Here is a 15,320-nt window from a genome sequence, read left to right as displayed (position 1 = left end):
GGAGAGCTGGAAGCAGGTGCGACACAGCAGCTGTGCAGGAGAGTTAGAGGTAAAGCAGGCACCGGGCAAGTGGCAATCCTAACTGTGATAATTATGCATTGGATGTGCATGGATGCGTGACAGGGAGCCCCCCCCTCACCCCCACCACAATGGCCACCACCGACCACCACCACTAAGCAATGCACAAACACCAAGGGCACTGGCCTTCCTCCCTAGGCAGGCAGTCAAGGAATCCCCTTTATCAAGGGATTCCTCTGCACCTGGCACTCCTGTGTCCTGCTTTGAGGGTGTTTTCTCTCCCAGTTCTCTCAACATTCCATCCACATTCCCCCAACCTCCCTGACCCCCACCTGTCAGCCCTGCCCCCATCTCCTTTCTTGGAGGTTATGCTGAGCACAGCCGCCCCTTTCTGCCCCTGTCTCCTGTGAGCACTGACAAGTGTGCATCTGTCAGGGAGCAGCCCCCACCCCCAGTCAGCTGGCGTTTATTGTGCACATCGGCCTGGCCTTTCTCTTCGTGAAGACTGCAAGCTCAAGGACAAGGACCATGTCTCTCTCTTTTTGTCAATCAAAGCACATAAGTTTATTGATGATACATACAGATGCAGACTTGGGCGGGGGAAGTTAAGACGGTACGATGGATACAAGGGGAGTGCACTGTTTGGATGAACAGGTTCACCATCCACTGGCTGGTGTCGAAGAAAGAGAAAAGGAAAATACTTTGACATAGGCAGCGGCAGATGCGTTTTCAGCGTGAGCTCCCCGATGGGCCTGGCCTCTGCAAAGTGGTCCCGCTCAGACAGGGAGACCGTCACAGGCAATGAGAGCCCTGGTGGTGCTCTCGTTTGATGTGCGTTATCCGCGGCAGGCGCCACAGCGAGCCCTTTACTGCATGAAGAGGGCTGCAAGGGAGTAATTTACAATGCATGATGCCTGCAGACTGCAAAACCAAGGAATTGCCCAAAGCTCTGCGGCGGGGGCGGGGTGGGGGGCCTGCCGGGCCAATAAGAGTGTGGTCCTCAATGTAGCTTCTGGAACGTGCACCCAACCACAGGGTGACTGCCTAAGGCTGGATCCTCAGTAGCACCCACTGCAGATTCTTTGACATCTGCAAACCTAACAGGGTTCGTTTGTGTGGATTCAGTCCCATGCTGTCCCAGAAGGCCATTTAAGGGGTGAGAGTTTCCAGGAGAACCGCTCTGTTTGCACTTCCGACAAAGAGGGACATGAATGAGAACAGCATCTGGGCACCCAGCAACTCCCCCGCCAAGACTGGCTTTTCAGACAAACCCATCAGCGGTTCTAAAACCTGAACCTTAGCACAGCTACTTTCCTCAGATATCAAAGGGAACTTCAAGTCTGAAACGGACTTGGCAAGCATGTTATTAATAACTGTCATGCTTATTAACAAATTTAATCCGGCCTGCTGCAGAAATGAGTTGCAGCAACGTGGCACAGTCTCCTGACACACTTCATTGATGTACATCTTAATCTGGCCCTGATTTTCAGTACTGGCATTCGAGTTATCTGGGGCACACAAAGCTTCCTCCCTCACGGTGGGGTGGGGGGTGGGGATCTTGTTTCCACAGATTGAAAGGCTGGACAAATGACTACTGATACCGTGGCTAAGTGAAAAACCAGCATCCTTGGGCTCAGCAAACAACTTTTTTCCCTGAATAGAAGGACACTTGGAGAGGTCAAGAATACAACTGACATTTTTAAAGCTTTGAGCGCTCCAGGTATTTTTATGTTCATATGGGAATGGCCGTTGTTTTATTGGGTGTGCTCTGTTGGCCTTGCCACCCCCTGAGTGCCTGTCCTCTGTGCCACCTGGGGCCCCAGGTTCAGTCCAATCCTCATCCTCACTCCAAGGGCGAGCCATTGTTGTGAAATCAAACCAAATCTCGGGCTCCTCTTCATCCAGTTCCTGGTCATCATCCCATTCATCTTCGTCCTCCTCCTCCAACTTGTCACTGTCATCTCTTCCTATGGTCAGTTTGTAAACACAGTAGCAGGCACCAGCCCCAATCATTAGTCCTGCTGCCATCCAACCCATTTCCCGGGCCCGGCCCATGTTTAAGACTGTGCCAGCCTTGAAGCAGGATTGGGAGGGCCTTGGTCCACCTGATAGAAGAGAACTCTTAGGGCCAGGGTGAGAGATAGTGATCTTCAGCCTCTCCTAGGCTCCTGTAGCTCTTGTGATGAATCTATGAGTGAGAAAGAGTATTAGATCTCTGGGTTGCGCCTGGGGTTGTACCTTACCAGACAGGCGGATTGGAGTTTGAGTTCTTGTTGAGATAGTTGGATTATTAGGGAACTATTTCCTTGTTCTTTTAATTTTTCCCCTGTCCACCCTGCGGATACACCGTTTGTGTTTTAGGATCCTAATAGAAGGGCAGGAGCTGGGGCTCTGGTTATGACAACCAGGAGGGTGGCAAGAAGATCTAACTCTCAAGTAGTTTCTTCCTTCACCACACGAATCTCCACCCTCAAAATCTCACAAGCAGTTTTCCAACCAACCTTTACTAAAGTCAGACGAATTCCTCCTTCTTCTCTTGTCTTCTTTTGTCAGTGTCCCCTCCACAGTGATAGATGAATAGAGTCTGAAGAAGGACAAATGGAAAGACAGGTAGGTGGCAATAGAGGACTGAAAGTGTAGTGAATGGATCAGCACTGAACACTCAGGTCCCAATATTCGGTTTTCTGAATGTTGGGCCTTTAAGTTTAAAATATTTCTCACACCCTCTTGACTTTCCTAACACGAACTTCCCCCGCCCCCCTCGTCGTCCGCCATTTCCCCAGCAAAGGCCGCCACACCCCTTTCCCTGCACTGAAATGGGAGGGGGTGTGGAGAAAGACGGGGCCAGGAGAGGGCGACTCGGACCCGGCCGGCACAGATCCCAGCCCCCTTCCTCCGCCACCCCCATCCATGGTCCCGGGCTAATCCCCCACCTTCACACCACCCTGCATGGTTCCCACCAAAGCAGTTTGCTCCTTCTCTCGCCAATACTTGCGCTGCAACCTACAGACCTGCAAAAAGACAGGGGACCGAGGGACGGAGTGCTTGGTGGACCGACCAGCACCCGGGACGTGGTGCCCGGATTGTGGAACCGTTCTTTCCTTGGATTCTCCGTAACCGCCATTCACTCCCCTCACCCCCACCCGAAGCCCGCCACTTCTCTTGAGTAAAATGAGCACGGGGTGGGGTGGGGATGGGGGTGGGGAAAGGCATTTAAAAAGTAGGCGAGAAAGGGGCACAGCCTCCGTCGGCCTGAACTTGGACCCGCCGCGCTCTCGATCTTCTCCCACCCCCATCTCCTTCCAAGCAGCGTCAACCCTCGCACCGACCTGCACGGTCCGAGCTAGTTTCCTTCTTCCTTCACACGCCTGCAGAGTATTAGGGGGTTGGTACCCAGACGGAGGCGACTAGCAGGACTTCTGCTCTAGGCGGCTCTTAGTCACGTGACGGCCACGTCACCAGCGAGCTCTGGCCCCCAATTTCCACTCCCACAAGCAGTGCGGCAGGCGCCAGCCTGCCCCGTACCTCCCCCCATCACACTGGGCCCTGTCTGTCTTTTCCTCTATAAAAACTCCAGAAACCAGAAGTGACCCTATCTCTTTGGTGTTTGAATTTGACTTTCTGTTCAGGAAGGGGCAGCATCTTTTCTGGGTCTTCTCTGCCCTTACACTTCTTGGAGAATTGTCTCATCTTTTCCTTGGCTCTGAAACTCCTGCATCGCCTTCCTTAATTTCTACCCCTTTCTGTGTTCAGTCTCTGCATCAAAATTGGCTGAGGAGGAGCAGTAAAAGAAGCTCAGGTAGTAGTGAGATTTTTATTAATATTTTGATCCATTTATGTTCTGTTGTTCCTCCTTTTATAATTGACTCATGATATGCTATTTTGTAATCAGAAAATACAATAAAGTTGTTTCCATTTGGGAAAAAGACCAGTTCTAATCTTATTTTTAAAGGTATGTAACATAAGCAAGATTTTCCAGTTAATAAGAAGGCCTCATTGAATTGGCAAAGTTAATTTGTTCCACATTGAAAATATTTTCCTCTAAATTACAGCTTTAAAACACCATATTAAAGTTTAAAAACACATCTTTACAAGTGAAACCAGTCTCCAGGGCTTTCAGTATGATTTATAAATTGACAAACAAATGAATGAGAAGTTCAGTGTTCTGATTGTGACCATTTTAGATGAGTAAACCACTGTCCATATCTTCCTCCTGGCTGAACTCATAGTATTAGATGTTAGCTCTTGAGATCTTGTAGAAGGCTGCTGAATAGCTTTCACCATGGCTTCAAAGGACAGCTTTCATACTGACTTCAATTTCAGGTGAAGTTTACAACTTCTGATGAACTTTACAAATTAGTAACTTCACAGGTTAGCTTGCTTTTCTTTAAAGGATGTTGTTTAAAATCTATTATGAAGTTTCATGATGTAACCCATAAATCAATCAGAAATTAGAGAACTCCATTATCCTATTGATAAAAATGAGGCTTAAGAGGTGGAATTTTCATTCCATTGTGACACTGGTGAGATGTCTCTGGGATCTGCTGTCCACATATACTGTCACCATAGCATTGACCACCAGTGTTCATCACTTTCCACTGGCAATGGTGGTGAGGGTCTGTGGATGACTGTGAATCGCTGTGATACCCCTGCTGTTCATCTCATTTTCCCCCTCACAAACTAAAGGACAAAGTATCAGATCCCAAACAGTGGCCAGAAGAAAGAGGTCTTTTCACTCCCTGCCTTGTTATATCTTCTCTGCACCGCCTGCCCAAGACCCTCAGAATAATCCCAGAACTCAGGGACAAAGTATGTAGAAGTTAGTCCCCAAATATCCACCTGTCTCTGCTGGGGAGTCATACTCTAAATATAGACCCTCCAGGCAGCCTCTTTCTTAGAATGTTGAAATATGACACCCCAGCCTGAGGCCCTCCCTGTGAGGGGGCCGGGTGTGCTGGAGGCCCTTTTGGGAGGTGAGCCAGGGAGCTCATAATGCCTTGCTGTCAAATATTAGAAGTTAGGAACATGTTGCAACTTTCCCGTCTTCCCCAAACGGTTTCAGTCCAAACTCACTCACTAGTATCATACCTCCATCTCTCTAAATCTCTACCTCATTTGTTTTACCATAATTCCCTTACATTGTTCTTTTGCGACACTTTACTTCTCTTAGATATGTGAATTCTATTTCTGAATCTTTACAGGCAGAACACTCAGATTCAACTTCCCATCATTCATTTTTTGGCTGCTAGGTACCTACATAAGTGACTTTCGTTTGTTTTACATGTATACATTAAAAAGAGTTAAGGCATATGTAAAGTTTAACAAACATGGATGCCTTGGTGTCCTACACGTGGTTCTATAGTACAGACTCATGTTTGCAACATTTAGCCTGGCTTCAAGGACAAACTTCACTCCTACCTGTCCCCATTTTGGTACGTCCTCTAATTATTCTAGTGTATTATCCAACAACACCATTCTCTTAGTTTTTCCGACCTTCCATGGTTTGAATCCATTCCCTCTCTAAATCCCCACAGACATTATAACCCTTTTATTTCTTTTACTTCTTTGTCACTTCAATCCAGAATTCCTACTATGAAACCTGGGAACAAGCATTTAAAAACTAACTTGGTCTTCATTATAAGATCAACAACAACCATGTATTTAAGGACATGTCATGTGCTTGACATTCCACCTTAAAAGCAAAATAGGAAATGCTTAAGTGAATCCCTCAGATAAGCCTGTTAAAAGTTCCTGAGCCTGCAAAAGGCTCTGTGATGTCACTGTCAAAAGAAACCTTTTGGCTTATATCAATATGTGGCCACATGTGATATGTGATTTACAAAGTACCTGAAAACAACAACAAAAAATGGATCAGTGAATGATAACATTAATGGAATTGTAGAGGATGAAAGGAAAAAAACCTCTAGAATGTTGTTATTTTGAAAAACTATATTCCTTTTTGTATTGTCTCTTAGTGAAGGTAGTATGATTGCAAGTAACAGAACCTAACCTGGTTAACATAAGGAGGAAAGGCTGAAGACTAGGGTCAACTCTGATGGGTATAGATAGGAGGAAATGTGGGAGGGGGGATGGGAAAGACAATAAAATGAATTGGACATAACTTTCCTACATTTATATATGAATACATGACCAGTGTAACTCCACATCATGTACAACCACAAAAATGGGAAGTTATACTCCATGTATGTATGATATGTCAAAATACATTATACTGTCATGTATAACTAAAAAGAACAAATAAAAATTAAAAAAAGAAAGGAGGAAATTCTAGATGATATCTTCAGGATACTATAAGTCCACCCCACCATCTTTCAGGTTTTTATCTCTCTGCTCAAGATTCATATTTTAGTAAGAGAGTGTTTGTTTGCTCTTTATTGGTCACAATGGCCATCCTTTTGCTAGGGAAATGTAGGTAATGGGAAATGTAAAATGCATTTCCTTTCTTTTCCAGAGAGAAGTGTAAATTATTTCAGATATTGTTGTTGATATGTAGAAGTCATTTCACTATTCTGGATATTAACCTTTTGTCTAGCTATGACTGAGATGCTGGGGGCCTATCTGCTATAGCATGTCTTAGTTGTAACTTCCATATTAACTAAACTTTAGAAAAGTACAGTTATAAAATGGTAATGCATGGGTCATCCTTTGACCAAGGCCACATGGCTTCTGTGACAGGGTTCTACAAGGTTGCATCTACAGTTCAGGGTCTTGTCCTCAGCACTGTATGATCCAACCCTGATTCTGTCTGTACACTGAGAGCAGATGCTTCTGTCAAGGAAAGACTCTCATTTATAGAAACATACATAAATCTGGATCTGAATGCTCAAATCCATGGGTCTCTGCATTCTTTTTCTGTTAAGTAGGCCAAAAGGGAAACTAATTTTTCCTGAGAAATAAAACTGTCAGGGGTACTAGAGGTTTCTGTCAGTCTTACCTGCCCATTCTCTCTCTGTAGATAAGCTACTACTTGGGAGGCCACAACCCCAGAAGGTTGCTTGGTGAACCTGCAATCAGAGCAAGGATATTCATTCACCTTAAGAAGTGGCTTTCTGCTGAGGAATCTTGAAGTACTCTTACACATTATGGGTATGATTCTGCCAAGAAAAGCTGAATGTTCCGTTCTTCTTAGCCAACACTCCCTCTCCTCCACACAGTGCTTGGGTGGGAACTACTAACACTTTCCTCTGACTCTCTTTTTCATATTCCTGTGCTTCAATGAGTCCCTTTGGTGCACATGATCATACTGTTGGTCTGGCTTCTGTTTACTAAATTTCAATTATATCCCAGTATTGCTTCCCAGAATTTACATCCATATGAATTTTCCTGGAGGTTTGGTTGTTCCCAAACTCCTCAGTCTCTTGATTGACTTCCATATTGTCTGTGGATTTTAAAGTTATACTCAGATAATGACCTTATACACAAGCTAGTAGGAAAACATGTCACTAAGGATCTTGGTGTTCAGAAAAGGTATGTTACTTTTTGTACCATGTTATTTGTTTTTGTGCTGTGTATTAGTTAAGATTGTTGGGCTGCAAGCAATTGAAATCAAACCTACTTAAACAATGAGGGAATGTAATTATTTTATTCCTTTTCCTATCTTAAAAGTTAAATCCCAGGCGAATTATTAAGCTCATCAAACCAGTGAAATGGTTTTACACTAATTGCTAGATGCCAAGTTCAGCCAACTTTGTCTTAGTTCCCTTAATAGCTATTTTGTATACAGATATTCTCTATTTGTTCCCAAGTATATTTTGTAATGTTCTTTGTATATCACTCACTTTGTCAGTGTACATGCCTTCTTATCTTACAGATAGTGGCTACACAGATGTGTTTTCTGTTCAATCTTTTGTTACTGGCTTTTGAGAGCTCAGTGCCTCCTTCTTGCTAATTTATGCAAGTGAAAGTCTGTTGTTCTTCTATTCAGAAGATTGGCCTAATCAAAGATTTACATATTCTCAGACACACTTATTAGATCATTCAGATTCATCCAGGTTTGTGTTATGTGCTAAGTCCCCAAAGACATTAAGATTACTTTGAATGAAGTGGTTAACACTCTCCACCAAGTGAGAAATGGTGGGACTTTTAGAGGCCATCACCCGACATCACTCTCCCACTTCTTATCTTTTATTTTTTCCTAAAATGAAAATAGCTTTGTAGTATTTTTTCCTCATAAAAGAAGGTGGGCTGGAGGTGGGTGAGGGCAGAACAAAAATAACAAAACATTAAGAAAGTAAAAGCTGCACTCTCACTCCAGGCTTCCTTTTTTGATGGTTGTTCACTTCAGATCTAGGACTAGATTTCAGAGGAAATGGTAGACATTAATAGCTGGGAGGAGGGGAGGTGGAGGGAGAGGCTGCAGTCCCAGGAGTTTAGGGAAGGAAGAGTCAATTTTTCAAAAAAGCACAAGTGGTCAGCAGCCCCAGGGGAAGATGCTGTCCCTTTCTGATAATCTGAGGAAGGGAAACACAACTACAGGAGATGGGATTAGCGGAGAAGAAAGGGTAACAAGGCCTAGTATGGGGGAGGGAACAGAGGGGGGCGGGCCCTCTTCTGCCGCACTGCTGGTGGGAGGGGAAATTGGGGGCCCGAGTTGGTGGATGACGTAGATCTCACGTGACCAAGAGCTGACGTGTGCAGAAGTCCTTCTTGTCCTGGTCGTTGTTCCCGTCTGAGTACCAGCTCCCCATTGCCCTGAGGGCGGGCGGGCCGGAGTCAGAAGGAAGAAAGAGGAGGAGAAGGAAATTGTCCTGGATCCCTGCAGGTCAGTGCCTGGGAGATTCCATAAAGTGGGGGTGGTGGAGGGCGTAGGGCGGAGACCGTCGCAGGTCCTGAGGCGCCTCCGTCGTCTCTCCCACTCGCCGCCCGTTCTCCCAGACATATGTCCCGCCTGTGGCCCATTTCGATGCTGCGAAACGGTGAGCAGAGGGGTGTTTGGGGAGGAGCCCAGAAATAGGGAGCTATGAATCTTCTGGGAGGCAAGGCCCGCAATTCGGAAAGGGAGCTGTGGCCTGGGTGTTGCCCCCCAGTCTACCAGGACAGTGCTGGCGGGGAAAGGCTGGACATGGGGGGGCGGGGGTGGTGGGGTGCAACGAGATGTGTCAGCAGAATCCTGAGACGGGTAACTGGGTTGGGAAGCCTCTGACAACCAGGCCTGTGAATTAGGAGAGTTTCGTTCTCTGGGGACTGGTCCGTCCACCAAGCACTCAGTAGCAGCTGTTTCCCGTCTTTCTGCCTGTAGCTGTGTCTTCCTGACCACCGCTCTGTGTCTAGTGGGTCCGAGCCTCTCCTGGGTGGCCAGTCTTTCCGTAGGTTGCGGCACAACGCCAGGCAAGAGAAGAGGAAGGAAATTAACCCTGATCGGTGAAGGTCGGTTTGAGGGTAAGACCATATGGGGGACCTTAGGAGGGGCGGGGGTGAAGGTGGGGGAAAAGCAGAGACGGTAATCTAGGTTCAGGTCTGAGTCTGAATGTGTTTCTCACACTCCCCGGACCGTGGCGAAATGGCGTGCGGTGTGTGTGCGTGTGTGTGTGTGTGTGTGTGTGTGTGTGTGTGTGTGTGTCTGTGAGTGCGCACGCGGGAGGGAGGGGGGAAAGGGGGAAATGACAGCAAGGAAACCTATCAGGTAGTTTGTTCATAATCCTTCTCTCTCAACAGCACTTAGTCCCCATGTTTTCGATCTGTCATCCTGCAGGTCTGCTGTAGCAGGTGGCACCACTTGAAGCTAGGGAGGAAGTTTCCCAGGATCGGTAGAGGTCGGTGTGGGCGTGGGGGCTGTCTGGAATGGGGGAGGGGTTGGAAATCTGCCGCGGTTTGGACAGGCTCACCCAATTCTACTTTATTTTTCTTACATCCCTGCGTTTTAGGCTAGGGAGGGGGCAGGCATTTTCATGCTTTGGATAGCACGTGACGTTAAAAAATATCTGATAATCTGGATGGTGATTCAGGAAAGTGACAAATGTACAATCCTTCAAGCCTTCGTTTCTTACTGGCTCTGGTGCCTCCACAGATCACAAAGATTATTGGGCGTGGCACACACCCCCAGCCAAGGGAAGAAAGAACAAACTGCCTGTTTTAAGGAGGTTAGTTCAATGGTGCTACTCCCTGCAGACACCAGAGATTGTGGTGACTGAGGCCCCAGCCGAATCTATGGACTCATTGCCTTTATCTGTGCTTGGGCTCCGGTGGGCTGGCAGGGCGTAGGAAGATGGTGAAATGAGGGGGTAGAGATTTTGTCAATGACCTATATTCCCTACCCAGCATTCAATTACTATTCTTCTGTTCCTCTGTGCAACTTTCTGCATGGGACAACAAAAAGAGAACAGAAATTGAAACCCTGTTTCTTTCCTCCACCTCCAGGTCCACCTCCAGAATCAGATACTGTGGCCTTGAAGTGACTGAAGAAGATCACACTCCACAGACCTGCTCCCAGGCCCACAACCCTCTTTCCCTACCCTGAGTGACTACTCTGTTCCTTGGTCCCTGCTATTGTCAGGGACGATTGCATGGGCTACGCCAGGAAAGTAGGCTGGGTGACTGCAGGCCTTGTGATTGGGGCTGGCGCCTGCTATTGCATTTATAGACTGACCAGGGGAAGAAAACAGAGCAAGGAAAAAATGGCAGAGGGTGGCTCCGGGGATGTGGATGATTCTGGTGACTGTTCTGGGGCCAGGTATAATGACTGGTCTGATGACGATGATGACAGTAATGAAAGCAAGAGTATAGTGTGGTACCCACCTTGGGCCCGGATTGGGACAGAGGCCGGGACCAGAGCTAGAGCCAGGGCAAGGGCCAGGGCTACCAGGGCACGACGGGCTGTCCAGAAACGGGCTTCCCCTAATTCAGATGATACTGTTTTGTCCCCTCAAGAGCTACAAAAAGTTCTTTGTTTGGTCGAGATGTCTGAAAAGCCTTATATTCTTGAAGCAGCTTTAATTGCTCTGGGTAACAATGCTGCTTATGCATTTAACAGAGATATTATTCGTGATCTGGGTGGTCTCCCAATTGTTGCAAAGATTCTTAATACTCGGGATCCCATCGTTAAGGAAAAGGCTTTAATTGTCCTAAATAACTTGAGTGTGAATGCTGAAAATCAGCGCAGGCTTAAGATATACATGAATCAAGTGTGTGATGACACAATCACTTCTCGCTTGAACTCATCTGTGCAGCTGGCTGGACTAAGATTGCTTACAAATATGACTGTTACTAATGAGTATCAGCACATGCTTGCTAATTCCATTTCAGATTTTTTTCGTTTATTTTCAGCAGGAAATGAAGAAACTAAACTTCAGGTTTTGAAACTCCTTTTGAATTTGGCTGAAAATCCAGCTATGACTAGAGAATTGCTCAGGGCCCAAGTACCATCTTCACTGGGTTCTCTCTTTAGTAAGAAAGAGAACAAAGAGGTTATTCTTAAACTTCTGGTCATTCTTGAGAATGTAAATGACAATTTTAAATGGGAAGAAAATGAACCTACTCAGAATCAATTCGGTGAAGGTTCCCTGTTTTTCTTTTTAAAAGAATTTCAAGTGTGTGCTGATAAGGTTCTGGGAATAGAAAGTCACCATGATTTTTTGGTGAAAGTAAAAGTTGGAAAATTCATGGCCAAACTGACTGAGCATATGTTCCCAAAGAGCCAGGACTAATTTCTTGACTTAGTAGTTTAGAAGCAACACACATTGTAAACTATTCCTTTTCTCCACCTTGTTTATATGGTAAAGGAATCCTTTCAGCTGCCAATTTTGAATAATGAATATCATATTGTATCATCAACGCTGATATTTAACCAAGTTGGTCTTCAGGTTTAAGCTGGATAAATGAATATCACTACTTATTCTGAAAACATGTTTGTTGCTTTTTATCTCGCTGCCTAGATTGAAGTATTTTTACTATTTCCTCTGCGTAAGTGACAGTGAACCAATTCGTCATAAGTAAGCTCCCTTCTGTCATTTGCATTGATTTCATTTGTGTATTGTCAATAAAGTTATGTGTTAATGCTGGAAAGAAAAAAAAAAGAAAGAAGAAAGAAAGAACTATTCTTGTCCTTTGGTTTCTAATCTAGTTGGAGAGATAAGAAACATACAAACCAAAAGATAACTGAGGATATCCAGAGCAGACACTCATTGTCGGATGTGTGCCCTCAGAGCACAGAGGAGGCAAAGGATTCTGTGGGATATGCCAGTCAGCTAAAGTTTCATGGAAGAGGTGGCCTTTGTAAATGAGCCCTGAATGTGGTAGCATGGTTAGGATGTTCCATGATACAGGATCCAGGAGAGAATGGTGTGAGAAAGGCATTGAGGTAGGAACCTTCTTCCTATGACTGTCAGGAGAGCAGCCTGCATACAGTGGACAGCGTGGGGAATGGGAGTAAATAAATATGGAAAGTTAGGTGAAGCCAGTTGTGGAAAGCTGTTTCAATATTATCTCACTGGACACTGAGAGCCACTAAATATTTTTGGGTAAAAAATTATTGGAATCCATATAAATGTCCCCCTCTCTTCTGTGCTATGTCAGTGAAGGTGTGGCAAAATGGACCCTTACAAACCCTGGTGGTGGCCATTTGGTAATTCATATCATAAGCCTTAAAATATGTAAACCCTTTGTCTTAAGGAAGTAATTGAATAATTGGCCAAAGTTTGCAGGTACAAGGCTGTTCATCTCAATACTAAGGTAGTAAAACTTGGAGATGACATGTCTAGCACAGTGGATTGGTTAACTAAATTAAGGAATGGTCAAGACAGTAGGATATGATAAATATGCTGATGGAATCCATATTGCCAGAAAAAGATATTCATCTAGCATTGTAAAGTAAGAAAGGTAAGTTAGATAGCAGTATTCATTCCTTTTTGCCGGGATGAGGGGGATAGTAAATCATGTTAAAAAACACACTAAAATCTTTGGAATTATGTAATTCCAAATAGTAACAATAGCTGTCTTTGGGTAGAAGGATAATGAATGAGCTTTACTTTTTTTACTTTTTATTCACCTATTCTTTTTTAAAATAAAACGAATATTGATTTTTTAGGAGATTTTTGAAAAAAGGAAAGTATTGGTAATGAAGCAGGCCATTGTTTTGAATGTGTACTGAGTGGGCAAATAATATAGGTTAAAAATGTGATTGGTTGACGTTTCCTCTCCAAAATGATAGTGGTGAAAATGAGGCTTATTATGAGGATTAAACGAGGTAATATATGCTAAGTATCTACACTATTCTGGCACATAGCAGTTAAGAAAAGTGAGTACCCTTAAGTATCTAAAATGCAGGGCTAATAGTTTTTTGGTTGACCTTTGTTTTGCTGGGGCATTCTGCCATATTTCAGTGTCATTTAATAAACAATTATAACAATAAAGGTTAACATTTATTAAGTGATTACTGTGTAGAGTTCTGTCATTCCTACAAGGTAACTCTTAGAGTAATTTCTCAAAGTAGCAAGGTTTTCTCTTTTTTTTGAAGGACTCAAAGTGTTTCCTTGGACATGATTTCATCAGCCTCCATAATACCTTCCTAGTTTTCTTGGGAATACTTGCCTGCTTTGTATATGACACCAGGAAAGGGTAAAATTCTTTGATTATAACCCAGTTTTAGCCCAAGGTTTCCATATGTGTATTCTAATATCCATAGTAGATGAAAGGGCTAGGAACTAATTGACTTGAAGTTGTTGGATATGGTGACCCCTCCGAATCATGCACATTTGATAACAGTTTTAAGGGCAGGATGAGGGAAAAGAGAATGAACACTTTTTCATATTCCTATTGTTTGTTTTTCAATCCAGGAGCACTTAACCACCAAACCACATCCCCAGCCTTTTTTTTTTTTTAAGTTAAATTTAAAAAACATTTTTGTTTTGAGACTTGGACTTGCTAATTAGCTTAGGGACTTCCTAAATTGCCAAGGCTGGCTTAGAACTTGTTATCCTCCTACCTCAGCCTCTGAGACACTGAGATTATAGGTGTGTGCCATCTTCTTGCTCTGATTATTATATGGAGGAAAAGATTGTGGCGGGGTAGAGAAACCATCTAAGATAAATTGAGTTTGAGGTATCTGAATGACATTCAGATAAAGATGCATATTTTAATTTGAATGTGTTGATTTGGCTTTCAGAGGAGAAGACTGGGTTGCAGGTTCGCATTTGAGAGCCATCAGAGATAGGTGATAATTGGCAACCTAAGTATATTAGGATGTGCCATAGAGAAGGTACCATCAGCAGACGGCTGCAAAAAGAACTGTGTAAGGGACTGTGGCAACTGTAGAAAGAAACAGAATTAAAACTATGTATAACCTTTCACATACTTTTATTATCCAAAGACTTATATGTTCTTACATAAAATTGGATCATACTGCAGGTAAATTTCCAGGCCCTGATTTAAAATTTTTCTTATCAAAAAACAATCATAAATATTTTGGAGATGATTGAGAAAGTAGAGGCAATGAGTGCAAACTTGTCTCCTAACCAATATGTAGCTTGAACATCTGAAAAATATGCAGATCAATCCTTGTTGAACTTAAGACACCAAGTCTTTGCTATAAAAGGAGTTTAATTAGTGAAACAGAAAACCAACTGTGACAGGCACAGGCCTGAGCTTGTCCATCTGCTCCTTTTCCCTCCTTCCATGTTCCTTTTCATTCTTCTTTGCTCCCTGTCTCTTGCCTTTGTCCCCATTTCCTCTCTCTGGGAGACAGTTGTTGGTAGTCTCTCTGTGCTTCTGTGTCTCTGGGGATGACCACTTAATTTCCATGAAACCATGCCATGTGCCAGTGGGCATTTAATAGAGGATAATAATTGCCATTTCTGTGGTCCTAAGGTGACCCTGGGTGTGACTGGATGCCAAGACTTTTGGAACCCTTGTTGAACAGAACAGAGACTGAGAAGGAGCTAGTCTTAGGTTGGTGCCCCTCGAAGTGGTTTGCGTGTAGTTTTGATGTCCCACACCTGGTGTCATCTAGACGAAGTGATCTGCTGTTTTTGGGAAAGCACTGGGTGAAAGAGATGTAGGGCAGGACACACAGATGTCCTAACGTTTCACTTAGAAGGTTGTCACAATCATTTGGGGAAGGACAGAGTTCTGGGATTGCAGCTGTGATTGTGGCAGCTCATGGGGACAGGGAGGAGGCAGTGCCCTCCCTTTAGAGACAGTACTGGAAACTCAGTGCATCTCCTGCTGTTTGGGTTTGCTCTCATCTAGCAGTTGTAGGGTCCATTTCAGTCCAAATGTGTCCAAAGGCAATTGTACAATGATGGATTTCAGTTAGTTATAAATCGTTACCCAAATAAGATTTCAAGACT

The 15,320-nt window shown here is 44.3% G+C and overlaps 2 protein-coding genes across 3 annotated transcripts; one reads left to right on the top strand and one right to left on the bottom strand.

Moving 5' to 3' along the window:
* Positions 1–555: 555 nt before the first annotated feature.
* ARMCX6 (armadillo repeat containing X-linked 6) lies at positions 556–3,473 on the bottom strand. 2 transcript variants are annotated; one of them, XM_079124980.1, is made up of 4 exons: positions 3,348–3,465; positions 2,952–3,029; positions 2,520–2,602; positions 556–2,206 (listed from the first exon to the last, which is right to left on the bottom strand). In XM_079124980.1, the coding sequence occupies exon 4, from the start codon at positions 2,071–2,073 to the stop codon at positions 1,168–1,170; it is 906 nt and encodes a 301-aa protein (XP_078981106.1). In that variant the 5' UTR covers positions 2,074–2,206; positions 2,520–2,602; positions 2,952–3,029; positions 3,348–3,465; the 3' UTR covers positions 556–1,167. The 2 variants fall into 2 exon arrangements, with proteins under 2 accessions (XP_078981106.1, XP_078981105.1); XM_079124979.1 differs by lacking the exon at positions 2,952–3,029 and having other exon boundaries at positions 3,348–3,473.
* Positions 3,474–8,641: 5,168 nt separating this feature from the next.
* ARMCX3 (armadillo repeat containing X-linked 3) lies at positions 8,642–13,405 on the top strand. Its single transcript, XM_079124978.1, has 5 exons — positions 8,642–8,800; positions 9,278–9,417; positions 9,731–9,791; positions 10,046–10,118; positions 10,396–13,405. The coding sequence occupies exon 5, from the start codon at positions 10,542–10,544 to the stop codon at positions 11,679–11,681; it is 1,140 nt and encodes a 379-aa protein (XP_078981104.1). The 5' UTR covers positions 8,642–8,800; positions 9,278–9,417; positions 9,731–9,791; positions 10,046–10,118; positions 10,396–10,541; the 3' UTR covers positions 11,682–13,405.
* The last annotated feature ends 1,915 nt before the right edge of the window (positions 13,406–15,320 follow it).

Source organism: Sciurus vulgaris (assembly GCF_902686455.1).
Source record: "Sciurus vulgaris genome assembly, chromosome: X".
Taxonomy (NCBI): domain Eukaryota; kingdom Metazoa; phylum Chordata; class Mammalia; order Rodentia; family Sciuridae; genus Sciurus; species Sciurus vulgaris.
This window is presented reverse-complemented; position numbering and strand designations above follow the sequence as displayed.

Bases quoted from the DNA above. Each gene is read 5' to 3' on its own strand.
- ARMCX6 (XM_079124979.1), bottom strand. From the start codon at position 2,073: ATGGGCCGGGCCCGGGAAATGGGTTGGATGGCAGCAGGACTAATGATT.
- ARMCX3 (XM_079124978.1), top strand. From the start codon at position 10,542: ATGGGCTACGCCAGGAAAGTAGGCTGGGTGACTGCAGGCCTTGTGATT.